This window comes from Oncorhynchus mykiss, chromosome 11 (genome assembly GCF_057628025.1).
Source record: "Oncorhynchus mykiss isolate SJ-2025 chromosome 11, ASM5762802v1, whole genome shotgun sequence".
Taxonomy (NCBI): Eukaryota; Metazoa; Chordata; class Actinopteri; order Salmoniformes; family Salmonidae; genus Oncorhynchus; species Oncorhynchus mykiss.
The window spans coordinates 26,418,489-26,437,953 of NC_143032.1; the positions used below are offsets into that span (position 1 = coordinate 26,418,489).

The following is a 19,465-nucleotide window of genomic DNA, read 5'->3' on the forward strand; positions in this document are numbered from 1 at the left end:
TCGGTCCGTAATAGACAGATTTAGATAAAGGTGTTTTGAAGAACACACTCTCTCTCCAATCCAGGCATGTCTGTACTTGTTATTAAAAGTGGATCTTTGAAGCGATGATGCAAGGTGGTGGTAACCAACTCCTCCATTAGAAGGTAGGGAAGTGAGGAGTGACACGGGGCGATGCGTGCTGTGCTGTGGAAATGAGGATGGGCATGGGCTCGACTCTGATAGACTAGAGTAATGGAACTGGGAGGCTGGGATCCTGCAGTGGTTGTTTCAGGCCTTGAGAAAAGACCAGAGGGGACAGAATGGGAAATACTTGGACGGGAACAGACACCTGCTTTGTTCTGTGTGTGTTTTTTAATCAATATGATGTTTAGTGAAGCAGGCTTCTCTGTCTTTGCGGCACACTGATATACAACAACAAACATATATTAAGATGATATTGTTATTTAAAACATGTAATCATATTTAAAGAATGTCTGCCTTGTCTCCCCAGAGCACACTGCATCCTCAAACCTTAATGAACAGACTCACACAAACATACCTACCCACCGACACACTCCTCCCTCCTTACTGGGAGATGCAGATTCTGTTTAAGAAACTAAGGGGTTGTTTGGTGTCGTGTTAATCACCTTGGCATTAGTTCCCAGGCTGATTTGATTAGTTCCTGTTAAGTCTAACTAACTTCCCATATCTGAAGGCCCGGGGGTAACTCCTAGACCTGAATTACACAGAGAATTCAATTATACCTTGTCCCTTTTGGGCCGGTGGTGGTCCCTCGTATCCAACAGACAAGGCTTTGGGTTGTATTAAAAACAGCTAAACATGTTAAAAACGACTTTGACTTTTCAGTGTAGTATGAACGCCATCATTAAAAGAGGCTTGAGAAAAGAGTCAAATGAGAAGTAGTCCCTTATATACACATCAGTGAGACAGCTATTATAAATGAATCTTCTGTGAAATTCATCAGAACTCACGTTTAGCCAAATGAGATCCAGCCAACATAATTTAATTTGTCATTGCAAGTTGTCATTCATTTCTGTGAAATCCATTTGTCATTTGTTGAGGCACGATGCAATAAAATGCATTTCAGAGTACTGTTGGGAGAGGGCCAGGCTAAATATCCGTCCCCCACCCCCCTCTGTAATTACCTGCAATTGCTCTTAAGCTACTAAATTTGCAAAATGACCCTGTGATAATGGAAACAAATGTACTTTCAGCAACATACATAGGAAGTCATGGATTTTGTGTTATTTTTATCCTCTCAAATGCTTTTTGTAATGGTAAGCATATGTGTAGTTCTGGTTTTGTTATTTTTTGTTATATCTGCCTGCATATATGGCTACGTCTGAAGTGATGTCCTATTCCCTGGGTCATAGTCTCATAAGGTAAAAAGTAACACACTTTGTTGGGAATAGTGTGCCATTTTGGACCAAGCCTATATTGGTGAATTGTAACGGCTCTTCTCCAGGAAATGGATATCCTCCTGCTCAGTGAGTGGTGGTTAGGCTGTAGATTGCACCGCTGACCCTGACTCTGAGATGAACTGATAAGTGGCCTCTCTCCTCTCCTCTGCAGCACAGTGAAGCCTTAGCTCGGCCTGGGAGAATACAGATCAGTGTGTGTGTGTGTGTGTGTGTGTGTGTGTGTGTGTGTGTGTGTGTGCCCTGACTCTGTCCTTGGACAGGAGAAGGGGACTGGATCATAATAACACAATGGGACTGGGACACTTGCTTTCTGTCTAGAACAATGGCTTTTCTCATGTGAGATGGAATACTGAAATGGGAGAACTAACCCAGGTCTTTTGGATGTACGAAATGTCTGGTTCCATGGCATCTTACTATCATGTCCCTAATGTGAACTAATTCCCTTGATCAATGTTGGTGTAACTTAGCTAGCTAGCTTGTTCCGCTGAACTGAAACAGTGCATGTCTAATGTGCTCCCTCCTCTCTCCTTCACTCTGGTCACACACAGGTAACTACCAGCTGTCTCCGACTGTGAACATGCCCCAGGACGACACCGTCATGATCGAAGATGATAGGCCACCTGTGATCCCCGCCCACATGTCTGACCAATCATCCTCCAGCTCCCACGATGACATGGGCTTTGCTGCAGATAACCCAGTGACTTGGGCTCAGGACGTGCCAAGCCAAAATGAGTGGTGAGAGAAAGAGATGACATTTTACACCCCAGCAAGGTTTTCTTTACTTTTTGGCTGTAGCACCCACTGTCTGATTGAATTATTGATATCATGATGTTCTTGAAAGATGCCCTTTGTGTCTAGATTCCGTGTGTTATGGAACATTTCTTATGTGGGGAGCGTTAGGGCATGAGAAAGTGATATCGGACACTATTCTTTTAGTGTAGTCAAGTGTCTGTGTGCCTGTGCTTGCGCACGGCTGTGTGCCTGTGTTGAGTGTGTGCGTGCATGTGTGTGCGCACGTGGCCTTGTGTGTCTGTGTGTGCGGGCGCGCGTTTGCCTTTGTGAGTGTTTAATAATGGATGTGACCTAGGAGGAATATGGAAGATGGTTGAGTTAAACATCTCTCTGGGGTCCTAGCCAGTCCTCTTTCTTCCCCAGGGTGTCTCACACTTCCCCCTGGTTTGGCCTTCTCGAACATCTTGAGCAGCTAGTATTAAATATGGAACCGGGGTCTCAGCAGCCCAATGACGGGCAGGGGCCATGAGTCCTCTGGGACCGTACACTCAATTCAATGGTGCCTTACCAAGTGGTTCTGCAGTTTTATGAGGAAAATTGGGCTCCAGTGTCTCTGGCTCAGTGTAAACAATGTCGGTGTATATATAATGCTTCTGTATAGAAACCCTCATCGTACATATGAAAGCGTGAATGGTATTTATTGATTACAGTGTTCAGCTACAGGAATTGGTGGTGGCATTTAAGTAGGTTTGCAAAGCTACTGGTAATTTACCAAAGTGACCAGGTAATCTATCTAAATCTGAATCTCTACATTTAACATTTTAGGTCAACAAAATATTCAAAAGCAATAGCAGTGTTTTTTTACAGTGGATAATAGCTCAGAATAATTTATGTTCAATTTCTTCAAATGGTGACTTTGGTCATTTATACAAAAAAATGCATATATAGTAAACATTTTATATGTATGTGTTCATATTGAGTTTTTAGTGGATGGACCATATCTTTCAAGAGAAAATAGACTAATTAATGAAAATCGTCAATGGCATTATTTTCAATGAACTCTCCCAACTATTGACTTTTTTTCACAACTGCCACCAGTTTGGCACCAAAACAAATACATTGACAGAGTAAAATAAACAAGTGTGTTGAAACATAGTTCATGCTGAAAGCCTCATATTAAACACATTCACTAAATGGATGGTTTATATTTTGGGTGATGTTTTGCAGCATTTAGGATGTTTTCCCGTTGTGTCATTCTATTTTTTATCTTAAAATCATCTGATTTGAATATTTTATATATTGTACTTGTGATTAGAACACACAGAGGGCAAGAGATACTGTAATTACAGACATGTATCGATCATCTGAATTACCCCAAAGGGCCACTAGATGTCTTGTAATAAATTACATATAATCCTTGAAAGTTACCAAAATTCTGGTAGTTTACTGGTAAAACTTCAAAAGTTTCCAGTAATATACCCTCCCTTTGCAACCCTACATTTAAGTATAATATCTTTTTTTATGACTGTCCATGACAGATGTTTGTTCCAGGACTCACATCCGGCCTCCTAGAGACCGTATCAAGATACACCATTTTCTTTCCTTTATCTCGATTGGTCAGGCAAGATCATGTGAAACATAATATGCTATTGGACAGTACAGCAACACAGTGATTGACTAGCAGGGAATAGTTATTCTATTAGTCAGAGATTCCATTCTGCTGGAAGGAAGGAGAAGCCTGGTCAATCTCTCTCTCTCTCTGTTTTTAGTATTTTTATTTTAATCCCCTAAGAGACATACCTCCATATTTCCCCTCCCTCCCTCCCTCCCTCCCTCCCTCCCTCCCTCCCTCCCTCCCTCCCTCCCTCCCTCCCTCCCTCCCTCCCTCCCTCCCATATATCTCCCCCATCTCTCTCTCCCCTCTCCCTCTTTCCCATCCATCTCTCTCTCTCTCTCTCTCCCCATTTCTCTCTCTCCCCACCTCTCTCTCTCTCGTGCTCTCTCTCTCCCATCTCTCGCTCTCGTGCTCTCTCTCCCCACCTCTCTCTCGCCATCTCTCTCTCTCCCATCTCTCGCTCTCGTGCTCTCTCTCTCCCATCTCTCGCTCTCGTGCTCGCTCCCCCATCGCTCTCGCTCTCTCTCTCTCTCTCCCCACCTCTCTCTCTCCATCTCTCTCTCGTGCTCTCTCTCTCCCATCTCTCGCTCTCCTGCTCTCTCCCCCATCGCTCTCGCTCTCCAGCTCTCTCTGTCTCTCTCCCCCCATCTCTCTCTCTCCCCACCTCTCTCTCTCTCCATCTCTCTCTCTCCCATCTCTCTCTCTTGTGCTCTCTCTCTCCCATCTCTCGCTCTCGTGCTCTCTCCCCCATCGCTCTCGCTCTCTCTCTATGTCTCCCCCCATCGCTCTCTCTCTCTCTCTCTCTCTCTCTTTGATTTATTATGAATGAGTAGCTTTAAGTTTGCATGTCTGTTGGTTGTGTGATGTCTGAGTTTTGTCATTGTGGATTAGGGCCACAGCACATGCTATTACAACACTCAAGCTTTCTCACACGCTCTCTCTCCCTCTTTCCTTTCTCTATCTCTCTATCTCCCGCGCGCGCGCACACACACACACACACACACACACACACACACACACACACACACAGTGTACCACTGCCTTGGGTTATTTTGAATTATTCATATCTCAGAAGCCCAGTACGCACGCCACACACACATTCTCACACACTCCCTCCACAGTCCCACAGCTGCTCAAATACGCAGCGCGCACACACACACACAAAAGACTCTTTCTCTCTGACACATACACAGACACGGGCGCTCACACACGTCATACCGTTGTAATAGCAGTGCTTAGACTGTAGGATCTGGGTCAGCCATGACCCCATTTTCTTAGAATTGTTGGTTTTTAATTAAGCTGCACGCCACATCCAACCAGGACCTGGAATCATTGAATATGCGTTATGTGGAGCTGTGAAAGACTCACCTCCGACCCGTGTGCGAGTATGAGATGTGTGTTTCTCCAGCCGTAGCTCTGCACTACACAGCACCAGGGTTACACACCTTAGTGCATACATAATGGCACTGCCTTTTCCCCCATAGGAAACCTTGTAGTCGGTATTTTCCTTCATTTTGCTCAAACATGGTCATAGTGTGAGCTGAGTACAGTGCATCAAATGGCTGGCCACAAGATAAATTGTTCTTTTGCAGGCAAAGAAAACCCCATCTCACACGAGACACATTAATACAGCGACCTAGTTTTCCAAGAGATGCAGGAGCAATCTAGTTTTGTGTGTGTGTGTGTGTGTGTGTGTGTGTCTTTTGTTTGTGTTTGTGTTGCAGGAACATGTTTTGGGTGGAATGAGCGCTCTCCTATTGTTACAGCTGTATAGTTTCTTCTGAAGACAAGGGATTGAAATTGTACCAGCCAAAAGACTCCCAGAAAACGGCAATTGAAAATGGTATGCACGACGATCCAGGACAGACACAGGCATAACCTGTCCCAATCACAATATCATATCAAAAGCCAAACAGGCCTACATTCACATTTTAGTCATTAGTAATTTAGCAAATGCTCTTATCCAGAGCGACTTAGTGAGAGCATTCATGTTCACACTTTTCATACTTAATGTTTTTTTAATAACACGTACCACTTCCTGATTATCTCAGTGATTTACAGTACAAGGTATGGAGGCATTTATTCAAATAAATCTGCTCTGATACTATGGGACCGCCTTGCTAATGTGAATGGAATGTGTGGTGGTGGAGAGCACGGGAAGGTACAGGAATGGAGGCCTGAAGGAACGGTGAACTATAGGAACTTGCTTAAGCTGACGTTAGTTCAACATGATGCATATGTTTGGTGTTCGTTCTGATCTCCTACACATAAACTATGATCAACTGTGTTGGTGAGCAGTTACAGGGGCACCTGCAATTCCTCGTAATGTGGTAGTAGCTCTTGGACTGAACTACAGGCCTATATTCCCCCTTGACGTTCCATTCTCTAAGCAGATGTCAAAGGAGATGGATGCTTGTTATTACTTTCCAGATTAGCCACTCTACCACCCTGTTACTGGAACCAAAGTGGGTCGTTTTAGGCCTCCTACAGAGGCTAAGGCTGCTTCCCAAATGACACACTAGTTCCTGTATTGTGCACTACTTATGACCAGGGCCCTGGTAAAAAAAAAAAAGTGCCATTTGGGACAGATCCTCAATGTAATGGGGTTGGATGTTAGGGTGGGCCTGCGCTGCCATCTTAGTCATTTACATCCACTACCATGCCCCTCTGGCTCGACTAGGGCCAGGGACCGTCTTACCCACCAGCCCAATTGAAACACAGACTTTGTAATAAGAAGGCTATGGAGAAAACATGTACTTTTAGCATGTTGAGTTGTAGTGAACGTTTAGTCTTTTAGAAGTAGACATTAATGGATGTCTATTTTCATAATGCTCTGATTCATAGAATGATTGTGAATTTCCATTGAAAAATGAAATTGAAAAATGGCCACTCTACTCTGACTCATAGATGTGTGCCTTTGCTCTTGCAATAATGGCTAGCAATTATGAAATGACTGATGGGAAAACCTCTTTGGCCAGAGAACCATTAGAGATATGACAGGTTAGTATGGTCACTTCAGGCCAAATAGGGAGAGGAAAAGATACTGCAAATTTGGAAAAGTTGTCCTTAGTCCACCTAACACCCAATACCTGTAACATTTACTGTGAACGTTATTTATCTGCTCTATTTTTCTGTCCTTACTATTGTCCAAACTACATCAGTATTTATCTTTCCTCATATAATTGTCCTATGCTTCATTGATCTTGAATCCAGTTCTCCTTTCCAAACAGAACGAGATGTTCTCATTTGTCGTACCACATCTTAACAGGAGTCACAAACCTCCCCCTTTTGTGTGAGGGAACAGTGTCTGCGAAACAGTAACTGAAAATTGCTTGCATACAAAGTGCCAAATAAAGGTGTTTTTCCTTTGAAGCTGCATTTATGTTCTCTCACTCGTTCTCTTTCTCTAACTCTCTCTCTCTCCACTGCTCTTCTCTCTCTCACACTCTCTCTTTCTCTAACTCTCTCTCTCTCTCTCCACCGCTCTTCTCTCTCTCACACTCTCTCTTTCTCTAACTCTCTCTCTCTCTACCTCTCTTCTCTCGCTCCACCTCTTCTCTCTCTCCACCTCTCTTCTCTCTCTCTCCACCTCTCTTCTCTCTCACACTCTCTCTCTCTCCACCGCTCTTCTCTCTCTCACACTCTCTCTTTCTCTAACTCTCTCTCTCTCTCCCCCCCCTCTCTCTCTCCCCCTCTCCACTTCTCTTCTCCCCTCCTCTCCTTTTCTCACACAGCAGCCTCATCTAGTTCTCCTCATTGAGCTGCTGGAGGTGTAAATTAAGTTAACACTGTTCATATGATGCTCCCTTTACAGAGAGTGAGGTAACTACTGTATGCAAACGTGTCTGCGGGTGTTCTGATCAGAACACTGATCACAACACCGGCATGTGTTACACAACAGTAGAGAGAGTCAGAAACTATCTACCTAGCCTGCAGCGCTAAGATAGTTCCCTGCCTAGATATCACCACAGCACAGCATAGAAGGAGCACAGTATCATTGGACTGGAGTGAAACAGAAATTGAGACAAAAATGTGTGTTAGTATTGTTATTATTATTATTAGTAGTAGTATTCCCCAAATGTATCACCTGGTTTGATATCCCTTACACTATTAAATAGTAAAAGCATTAATCCCGAAGGGTTTTCTCACCCTCCCTCGCTCACCTAGCGTTCATTTGATTACCCACATTCTAGCTCACCTAGCGTTCATTTGATTACCCACATTCTAGCTCACCTAGCGTTCATTTGAATCCCCACATTCTAGCTCACCTAGCGTTCATTTGATTACCCACATTCTAGCTCACCTAGCGTTCATTTGATTACCCACATTCTAGCTCACCTAGCGTTCATTTGATTACCCACATTCTAGCTCACCTAGCGTTCATTTGATTACCCACATTCTAGTTCACCTAGCGTTCTTTTGATTATCCACATTCTAGCTCACCTAGCGTTCATTTGATTACCCACATTCTAGCTCACCTAGCGTTCATTTGATTACCCACATTCTAGTTCACCTAGCGTTCATTTGATTACCCACATTCTAGTTCACCTAGCGTTCATTTGAACACCCACATTCTAGCTCACCTAGCGTTCATTTGAATACCCACATTCTAGCTCACCTAGCGTTCATTTGAATACCCACATTCTTGGGATCATTGTTATCTTCCACCTTCACAAAGGCTGCTCTGCTCCCCTCAGAAGGCCTGTGTGTGAGAGCATTTTGGTCTCAGAGCATTTTGTATTATTATGTACGTAAATCCGAGGGATCCCATTTAGTATGATATGTTAAGGTTTGAATGGTATGTATTAATCTGTGGATGTCCATCACCCATTTCATAAGTTAAGTTATGGAATACAATAAGTATTATATGTTCAGAATTTGCAAAATGTATGATATGTTACAAATTCCAACTAGGTTACTAGGTGGCTAATGTTAGTTAGCTGGCTAACGTTATCTAGGCTAGGGGTTAGGGTTAGGAGTTAAGCTTAGGGTTAAGTTTAGGAGTTAGCTAAAAGGGTTAAGGTTAGGGGAATGGTTAGCTAACATACTAATAAGTTGCAAAGTAGCTAAAAAGTAGTAAGTAGTTGAAAAGTTGCTAATTAGCTAAAAGTTGTGATGAGATTCAAACTCACAACCTTTGGGTTGCTATATTTTGCGTTAAACACCCACCCATCCAACCCGACCAACACCACTACTTTTGTTTTTGCCTTAAGTAACCATCTGCCTTATGTAACCATACCAAACATAAGATATTGTACGTGTTTTGTATCCCGGTTTTACATTTCCTATGTTACGTGTAGTCTATGAGACCAGGCTGGTGAGAGAAATGGTGTAATGAGAAAAGAGAAGGGTGTGGGCTGGATGTAGATCTGGATGGCTTTACTCTCTCTCTCTTACATTACGCTGCTTTGATCTGACGCATGCTTCACTATCTTTGAAGGGGTAATCACCTCCCCCTTTGAACAGGCAGGAGACTCAGAGACACAGAGAGACGGAGACAGACCAGAGCCCCATCTCTACTGAGACAGGTGAAGAGAGGAGACCGTTAGGAGAGAGATGAAGAGAGGGAGTAATGATTGGGAGAGGGAATATATTAGACTGATTCAATATTTGTCTATAAGTTTGAAAATGTATATGTTTACACTTTCCATCCCTTTTTAATGATATTTAATTGCTATACAATGGGCAGGAGAGAGCGCAACAAGAATTAAACGTTCATCCATGTTTCTCAAACGGAACCAGAGGCAGATGCTTACACCCATCCGACATCCCCATCCACAACGTTGAAACCTACTTGATGGTAACGGCACTCACTGTTACCTGTAGTGGCTTGTTTCCACGTCATCTCCCGACGTCCTCAGACATGGATATACTGACTTACAGTACCAGTCAAAGGTTTGGACACACCTACTGTTTCAAATTTGTTATTTATTTTACTATTTTCTACATTGTAGAATAATAGTGAAGACATCAAAACTATGAAATAACATGTTTTGAATCATGTAGTAACCAAAAACAGTGTTAAACAAATAGATTGAGATTCTTCATAGGAGCCACCCTTTGGCTCGATGACAGCTTTGCGCACTCTTGGACTTCTCTCAACCAGCTTCACCTGGAATGCTTTTCCAATAGACTTGAAGGAGAGCCCACATATGCTGAGCACTTGTTGGCTGCTTTTCAACTCATCCCAAACCATCTCAGTTGGGTTGAGGTCAGGTGATTGTGGAGGCCAGGTCATCTGATGCAGCACTCCATCACTTTCATCACAGATGGGATGGCGTATTGCTGCAGAATGCTGTGGTAGCCATGCTGGTTAAGTGTACCTTGAAATGTAAATAAATCACAGACAGTGTCACCAGCAAAGCACCATCACACCTCCTGCTCCATGCTTCGTGGTGGGAACCACGCATGCAGAGATCATCCATTCACCATTCTCTACATCTCACAAAGATACAAATTTGGACTCATCAGACCAAATGACAGATTTCCACCGGTCTAATGTCCATTGCTCGTGTTTCCTGGCCCAAGCAATTCGACCATGAATGCCTGATTCATGCAGTCTTCTCTGAACAGTTGATGTTGAGATGTGTCTGTTACTTGAACTCTGTGAAGCATTTATTTGCGCTGCAATTTCTGAGGCTGGTTACTCGAATTAACTTGTCCTCTGCTGCAGAGGTAACTCTGAGTCTTCCTTTCCTGTGGTGGTCCTCATGAGAGCCAGTTTCATCAGAGTGCTTGATCCTTTTTGTGACTGCACTTGGAGAAACTTCTTGAAATGTTCCGTATTGACTGACCTTCATGTCTTAAAGTAATGATGAAATGTCATTTCTCTTTGCATATTTGAGCTGTTATTGCCATAATATGGACTTGGTATTTTACCAAATAAGGCTATCTTCTGTACACCACCCCTACCTTGTCACAACACAACTGATTGGCTCAAACGCATTCAATTTTAACAACGCACACCTGTTAATTGAAATGCATTCCAGATGACTTCCTCATGAAGCTGGTTGAGAAAATGCCAAGAGTGTGCAAGGCTGTTATCAAGGCAAAGGGTGGCAACTTTGAAGAATCTAAAATCTATTTTGATTTGTTTAACACTTTTTTTTTGGTTCCGACATTTTTTTGGGTTACTACATGATTCCATGTGTTATTTCATAGTTTTGATGTTTTCATTATTTTCTACAATGTAGAAAATAAGAAAAATAAAGAAAAACTCTGCAATGATTAGGTGTGTCCAAACTTTTGACTGGTACTGTGTATCACGGGTGACTTGCATGGAAACAAAGGGTGTGTGCTCAGCTGGAGACAGTTCCCCAGTTTCACCACTAGGAGTGCTCTCAGATGGGTATAGTCAGTCAGTTCCCCAGTTTCACCACTAGGAGTGCTCTGAGCTGAGCAGCGGTAGGGTTGTCTTCATAGTATGGATGCAGCAGTGGTGGATTTAATTGACATGGTGCAGGAGAACAGTCAGCTCTGATTAACTCCTGGGTTTGTCCTCAGGTGAAAGAGAGGAAGGGAGAAAGGGGGTGGAGAGTGAGAAGGAATGAGATTGAGAGAAAGAGTGAAAGCAGTAGACCGTTTTCCCCTCCTTTGTGAGATGTCACAGTGGAGACATAATTCCTGGGACAGCTCTGACAGTCTGATGGACTAGGAGAAGCTTACTCACAAAATATGCACACACACACACACACACACACACACACACACACACACACATCATTCTACGCACGTGTATTGTTAGGTACACATACCACATATTAACATAGAAATGAGTAATTATTGGCCAGGAATGAAAGCTGAACCACAGAACATAAGAACAACCTCCTTTACACATACACAACCTTTGAACTAAAGCCTTGGAAATCTTTCCTTTTGTTGAAGTTATTTAGTACCAGTGCTTGTTACACTAAAAAGTGCTGGGTTAAAAACAACCCAATTTGGATACATTTTGACCAGAACATGTTGGGTTATTTTGACACAGCCAATTGGTTCACAAACAACCGATTGTTTTTTAAGTTGGGTTGTTGATGCTGGGTTATTGAGCTATGATCCACCGGGTCAGATTAGAAGACAAGGGGTGTGGCGTTCAGATAGTTATTTTTGGCCACCCGTGAGAGTAAATGTCATCCAGGTTAATCTGTTCTGTTATATTGACAACAAATATTAAGGTTGAGGACTGACACTTTTGTAGCTTTAAAATGCATTATGAAGGAATTGATCCGTCATTTCCTCGTTTACTGAAATGTGAATAGTTCGCCTAATTTCAGTTTGTGACAAAACAAGAAAGTATTGTGTAGAGAATCATTGTACCGTCGAAAGTAAAATTACAGATCTATAACTCACATTTTTATGTAAATTTGGTCAGATCGCCCAAAAAGTTATATATTACAGCTTTAATATGGCTTACACAATAGTATGAGTTCCTTAAAGTGGAATTGACATTGTCTAATGGGCTCTCATCGGTGGATTCCACTTCAATTGCGCTGCTTTCATGTGTCCCGTTTACAGCGCACAGCGGAGGGAAAGCGTACCGACACATGCCACAGTCTTAGCTAGGTTACTAAAATGTTGCAGTTTGGCTTTGGTTTTTAAAGCTTGACAATAATTAACCAAATAACAAAACCTGCAACATAACATCATGCAAAGGAGAAACATGTTGGCCTATTACAGCAACATTTGAGCAGTAGCCTAGACTGGCTACTCAACTACAATACATTTTGAGTGCACCATACACTAATGCTGCATTCAATCGCACCAGTGAGCCATGCAGTGTTTTAAGTCTACAACAACCTATCAGTAGCTCCGTTTTTTGTTATTTGGAGTTATTAAATACTCTTTGATTAGGGTCGCAGCATATTATGTACATCTGCAAGCATAGACGCGATGGCTGGGCAAATATTATATATCTCTTGTTTTGTCTTAATATGTTAAAATGTTATGTTCAGCATCCTATGTACAGTGCCTTCAGGAAGTATTCACACCCCTTGACTTATTCCACATATTGTTGCGTTCCCGGCGGAATTCAAAATGGATTCAATTGATTTCTTCTCATCCACACACCCATCTACACACCTCATAATGACAAAGTAGCATTTTTATGTTTTGTGCATGTTTATCGAAAATGAAATACAGAAATATCTCACCCCTGGGTCAATACTTTGTTGAAGCCCCTTTGGCAGCGATTCCAGCTGTGAGTCTTTCTAGGTAAGTCTCTAAGAGCTTTCCACACCTGGATTGTGCAACATTATTATTTTCAAAATAATTAAAGCGCTTTCAAATTCTTTCTTGAACATTGCTAGGCAACAACTTTCAGGTCTTGACATACATTTTCAAGTAGATTTAAGTCAAAACTGTAACTCGAACACTCAGGAACATTCACTGTATTCTTGGCAAGCAAATCCAGTGTAGATTTGTCCTGGTGTTTTGGGTTATTGTCCTGTTGAAAGGTGAATTCATCTCAGTGTCTGGTGGAAAGCTGACTGAACCAGGTTTTCCTCTAGGATTTTACCTGTGCTTAGCTACATTCCATTTAGATTTTTTTTATCCTGAAGAACATCCCAGGCCTTAATGATTACAAGCATACCCATAACATGGTGCAGCCACCAACCACTATGCTTGACACTATGGAGAGTGTTACTCAGTAATGTGTTGTATTGGATTTACCCCGAACATAACACTTTGTATTCAGGACAAAAAGTGAATTGTTTGCCCATTTTTTTTATTATTACTTTAGTGCCTTGTTACAAACAGGATGCATGTTTTGGAATATTTGTATTTTGTAAAGGCTTCCTTCTGTTCACTCTGTCAATTAGGTTAGTATTCTGGCGTAACTGCAATGTTGTTGATCTATCCTCAGTTTTTTCCTATCACAGCCATTAAACTGTGAATGTTTAAAAGTCACCATTGGCCGTGGTAAAATCCCTGAGCGGTTTCCTTCCTGACCGGCAACTGCGTTAGGAATGACGCCTGTATCTTTGTAGTGACTGGGTGTAGTGATACACCATCCAAAGTGTAATTAATAACTTTACCATGCTCAAATGGATATTTTTATGTTTTATTTTTTTAATATTCAGGCTGTAATACAACAAAATGTGGAAAAAGAAGGGGTGTGAATACTTTCTGAAGGCACATACTGTAAGTGGACGGTATAAAAATCTGGCTCGCAATTTCATAGTATTTTCAATTATGGACCGTTCGCTGAATGAGTTTTACACCCCTGGGCTAGCGTATTTTTTATGACGCTAGCTATTTATTTAGCGAGCTAAAAACACAGAGCCTAACCTTAGCTAGCTGCTGGGAGGATGTCATGTCATTGGAGAAGTGGGTGAGTACTGAGTTTTCCCCCTCATATCGCTTTTCATAGGCTACTGCTAGGACTAGCATGTTTTGGCGGGCAAGCTGCAGAAGGACGAGCAGGCGACTGACTATTCCTTATCGTTCATCAGTGCAATGTTCCCTCATTAGATTTTAGCTCATCTCAATCTGGCTAGCATTAGTTGTTGATCTTGTTGATGTGCATAACTGAGGGAGAGAGTGTCTACCTTTTCATGGTTGTTTGATCAATAGGACTGTAAAGTTCCCAAATGTAAGAGGACTCCCGTCATATTTGCAGAAATATTTTGTGGTTTTGGAGAATGCGTTCTAATGATCGAAAGTCGCGCAGTTGCTACTGTCTGTAGCGAGACAGTCCAGTTCAAAGTGAATGATGGCAGGCCCGGGTGTCAAACGGCTTGTTTGCCTACTGTTGCTCTGATTGGCTATGACGCACCATTCTCCATAGACTCCTGTCCTGGACAAGACAGATGTTTTATTTACTGCAGTGTCTACTGCAGTGGCCGCTTTCCCACTCTATATTGCTATTGAATTTTCACAAATGCCTTACTATGCGTAATTCCCAAACACTCTGTAAATGTATGAAAATGTCAAAATGACCATATCTAAGTGCTCTCTTGTCAGAAAATGTAAAACAAAGGTATCATGCTCTTCCCAGCGTTGTATATGAACAGATTTTAATAAGATGTTATGTTGTTAAAATGCTGTCAGTTCCGCTTTATGCCTATCCCAATGTTGGGATAGTACCATGCAAAAGTATTGAAGGAAAATAGAAAATTGCAGTGTACAAACTTAATATGATGAACATGAATGACATTTATTCTCATGGGTGGCTAAAAATAACGAATTGAAAGCCATGCCCCCAATAGGCCACACCTTTGGATTACCCAAACATGGATTAATTTAACTATTAGTTGGCTTTTTATTCACTTTCATGCTAGGTTGAGCCAGCAGATGGGTATTTTTTTATGTAATCCATAGGTTATTATCAGGATGTGTGGCCTATTGGGGGTGTGGCTTTCAGACAGGTATTTGTGGCCACCTGTGAGAGCAAATATAGTTCCTGTTCATCATGTTATGTTTCTACACTGCAAATAAAAATATCCTTAAATATTTTAATATACAATTAATTACATTATTATTGAAATACCATCAAGTGGCAACTATCCCAACATTGGGCTCATAGGCACTTGAGGAAATCAATTTGTGTATGCTTCGTTACGCTACAAAAGTCCCCGTGCTAAACCTTAACAAATGAACCGGAATAATATTTGCTCTCATGGGTGGCCAAAAAGAACTATCTGAAAGCCACGCTCCTACTATGCCACGCCTCCAGTCTTCTGATCTGACCCGTTGGATCATAGATTAATAACCCAACGAAATGACCCAACTGGCTGTGACAAAAATAACCCAGTGTGTTCTGTACACTACCCAGCAATGCGTTTTTTTTTAACCTATAATTTTTTTTTTTTTTGTTTTTTTTTTTTGTGTGTACTCATCTTAAGTATTCTCTAAGTATGCATGTTTTATTGTCCATATGGTTATTAGCATAACTTGCCAACATCAGTGTAAACAGTCATCTCTGCTTCCATTTTTGAGTGTGTGTGTGTCTGACTGTTTTAATTACAGTCTATATCTTCCTTAAATGCTAATAGTCTCCTCTTGGTTTCTGAATTTGAATATTAACCAGGACTCGCATCATGTCATACATGCTGCTGTTTCCCCCGCTGTTGGTGTGTGGTGAATCTCTGCGGGCACTATGCCAACACCCCCTCTCTTCTACACACATGCATCACACACAAACCTTACACACATCAACCTCCTCCTATCTCAACCCCCACTGTTCCCTCCTGTTCCATTCACTCGAGTGGAAAAGTCACTCCACCCAAACTCAATTAAAGCACACAAACACAAAACGGAGGGAAAAATGAGAGAGAGAGAGCACAACACTAGAGTCGTAAGACAAACAGAGAAAGTCATCTTAATTGCTCCCGCTCTGCTCCTCCCTGGCTTCATTATGGGCAGAAAAGATTGCTGCAAGTCACAGGTGTTCCAGCTACCAGCTCCTCTGTGATTCTTGTTGCTGAAAATTATGTGTGCCACTAGATAGAACGCACAGGGAGAGAGATGGGAGGGGAGAGCAAGAGAAAGCTTGTGTGTGTGTGTGTGTGTGTGTGTGTGTGTGTAAGAGAGAGAGCGAGCTAGAAAGAGAGAGGAAGCGAAAGAGACAATATAAATACGGAGGGGGAGAGCGAAGGGGAGGGTAAAGAACATAGTGGAGAACAGTGTAAGTAGACCTCTCTCCTTGTTGTTATCCTCTTCTGAAGGAACTCTCCCCCTCGCCAATAAGTCAACATAAATTATGTGTGTCGGCTCCCACAGAGCCTTGTCTTGTCTATGGCGAGTAACATTACATGACTCCGAGCCAGGCAGCACAATGTGTATTGAATCAAAATAAGAGGACAAAATCCAAGCACCATTTAAATAATAACAATTACGGTTACGAAAATCAAACTTTCTGGAACAATCTCAAGTCCCATGATGCACACTGTGTTTACTCTTATCTTAGCAGCAAACATACAAACTAGTGCCAATACAAATCACAAATTTGACTGAGTTTCTTGTTCTGTCCAAAATGTATCTCCTTGAAGCAAACACAGCTGAAAGTCTTGAGAGAATACAGTAGGTTTTTCATCCAGTTGATTGGTTGACAGGTCGGCTATAGTGGGCCAGTAGCGTGCAGCGTAGACAGAGGTATTGGCCAGACCTACAGTACCCAACGTGTGTGTGTGATGTGATTGAAAGCAACTTGGTGCCGTCTGACATCGGGAGCAGTCATGCAGTGAACTGTGGCGTCAAGACCACTGAGGTGGTGAGGCCCAAGCAGGCTCCAGGAGGGCCCTCTCAACACACATCACAAACTTCACACTGGGTATCAGTCTTCACCTCTCCCCACGTTTGACACACGGCATCCAGATGTCCAAACTAGGGATTTGGGAGATAGATACTGCTACGCGGCCCTACAGAGAACCGGACAGATTTTAGATGAGGAAAAGAGATGGAGAGGGGGAGAAAAAGCAAAAAGAAAGAGAGCGGGCGTGAGGGAGAGAAAGCCAGAGAGGGAGAGAGATGGGAAAAAAATAAGAGATCTGGAGCCACAGGGTTAAAATGGGAGCGTGGAGATTCTTTAAAAACGCGGCCGAGGTGTAGTTTGACACATTTAACTTCCTCTGAAAGGGAAGAGTATGAGATGTAAAATGCAAGTTAAGGACTTGGGTTTGCCTCTAAGCAATCCTCTCTGCTAGTTAATTGTGGATGAAGCTTTGAACGGCGAGTCGAGCTATGCTGCTCAGAATGGGTGAAATGGATTTTAAGTGCTGCTGCTTTAGAATGGTAGAAGAAGAAAGGGTACTGTTTTATCCAAATGGAATGGGCAGAATACCAGAACTAGGACAAAGACATGGTTTATGTCCCAAATGGCACCCTATTCCCTACAGTGCACTACGTTTGACAAAAAATAGTGCAGTTTTTTTTACTATCAAAAAAGGTAGTGCACTATATAGGGAGTAGGGTGCATTTGGGACACATTTATAGACTTCTTCAGGCGGAATAACACTAATATACTGCAGTTTTGTATCACGGTTAACATACCTAGTTAAATCTCTATCGAGTACAGAGTTTGGTCAGATAATGATTAGGAGACACAATTAATTACATTTTCCATTTTCCTCCTCAATGTATGAACAGATTTTGTTCTTGTAGTTTGTACTTAATTTAATGCCCCTTGGTAGGACTTAAAGGTAGCATACATGGCCTCTCATTTCTCAATAGAAGTTCCTTAATCATACATGGCCTAAATGTTCATATTAGGGCTGGGCGATATGGTCAAAATATCTTATTACGGTATTTACAAAAAAATTGGTTGGTTTGATGGTATTTTATGTTTTTGAATAATAAAAGTTAAACATTTGCTTTATGAGTAGTGTGTGACCCTAGGGTGGCAAACACATACATTCTAAGTGATTTCAATGAGTCTCTCTCCATTCGGATTGTTTTATACTACACAAATAATCTTCACTCAAAAATAATTATCTGCATTTTTTTTTCTTTTTCTGCACTCATTTGAGATCATTTCAGCACTGCCACGTAGAGCTGCACGATATGGGCAAACAATCTAGGCCTTATTTTTTACCAAATGCTATAATTGTGATTTGACTTGGGATTTAGGGCAAAACACTTGGGTGAACTGATGGAATCATGGAAATAGATCGATTTTTAGAATGTAATAGTGGGCATTTTGAATTCAGTGTTTGACATGACAACGAATGAAAATGCCAGGGAGGAGTTATTGTGACAGGGTAGGAACCAAAGTGTTGATGAGTGTTTCCTAAGGGACCCTATAATCGTTAGCGACATTCAATGTTTTCTCTTAGCTACTTCATATCGATAACATATTCTTGCTTCGCTTATTCCTCTTTGATTGAGAAGATATTGTTGCACAAACAACATGCAGGCTGTAAAGCTAGTTACGTTTGCACTGGCTAGCGATTAGCATTAGCGGCTAACAAGATTTAGGCCCAACTTACTAAGAAAAGATAAACTAGCTTGCAGATGTAAGAAACACAAACTAAGAGTGTAATTATAGAACACTAGTGGATTTATATTAAGAAGCTACATGAAAACAGCATCATTGTCATCAACATTGTGCTGTATTGACCATGCAGAGACTGAACGCAGTGTCTTGTGGTAGAGGAACAACAAATGCGCTCCTTGAGTGACAGGGGGCGGGGCTAGTTCTGTATGGAAATTGGCATGGAGAGCGAGAGACCGGAGAGAGATGACTCGCGTAGCTAATTAAACTATACAAATGGACGTTACACACAGCGTATCATATTTCACAAACCAAGCATTCAAGTACCGTTATAGAAGGTAAAGTAAAAGCCCAAACCAGTTCGTACATCCATACCTGTATATCGTAAAATACGGTATAACCCAGCCGTGGTTGATTTCATAGAATTACATACATTTAGAATTGGATTATAAGAGTTCCATGTTTCATTCTGTTAAGTCCATGCATTGAGTCTGCCTATATCACATGCCATATAGAAATGCTGGAAGTTATACTCTAACCAGACAAGGGCTTTAACTTCACCCTGCCATTAACATGCCATAGGGACATTCATAGAAAGTTAGCAAGTGCCACCAGAGTAAGTGATTGAATTCTCCATTAGTCTGCGTCAGTACAAGCTAGATGTGAAGTGTAGAGGTGCTTTACATCCCCTCAGGAATATAGCACAAGGTTAACACACAAGCACGCACACACACACACACATCAAACACACCACATGCACGCACACACACG

General features: G+C 41.9%; 1 protein-coding gene across 4 annotated transcripts in view; it reads left to right on the top strand.

Moving 5' to 3' along the window:
• Positions 1 to 19,465, top strand: part of LOC110535542 (partitioning defective 3 homolog) — a 546,846-nt gene that overhangs the window by 341,470 nt on the left and 185,911 nt on the right. For all 4 annotated transcript variants that reach the window (XM_036935238.2, XM_036935240.2, XM_090189781.1 and 1 more), the window contains one exon: positions 1,970 to 2,156. In XM_036935238.2, coding sequence (XP_036791133.2) covers positions 1,970 to 2,156 — 187 coding nt within the window. The remainder of the gene's footprint in view (positions 1 to 1,969; positions 2,157 to 19,465) is intronic.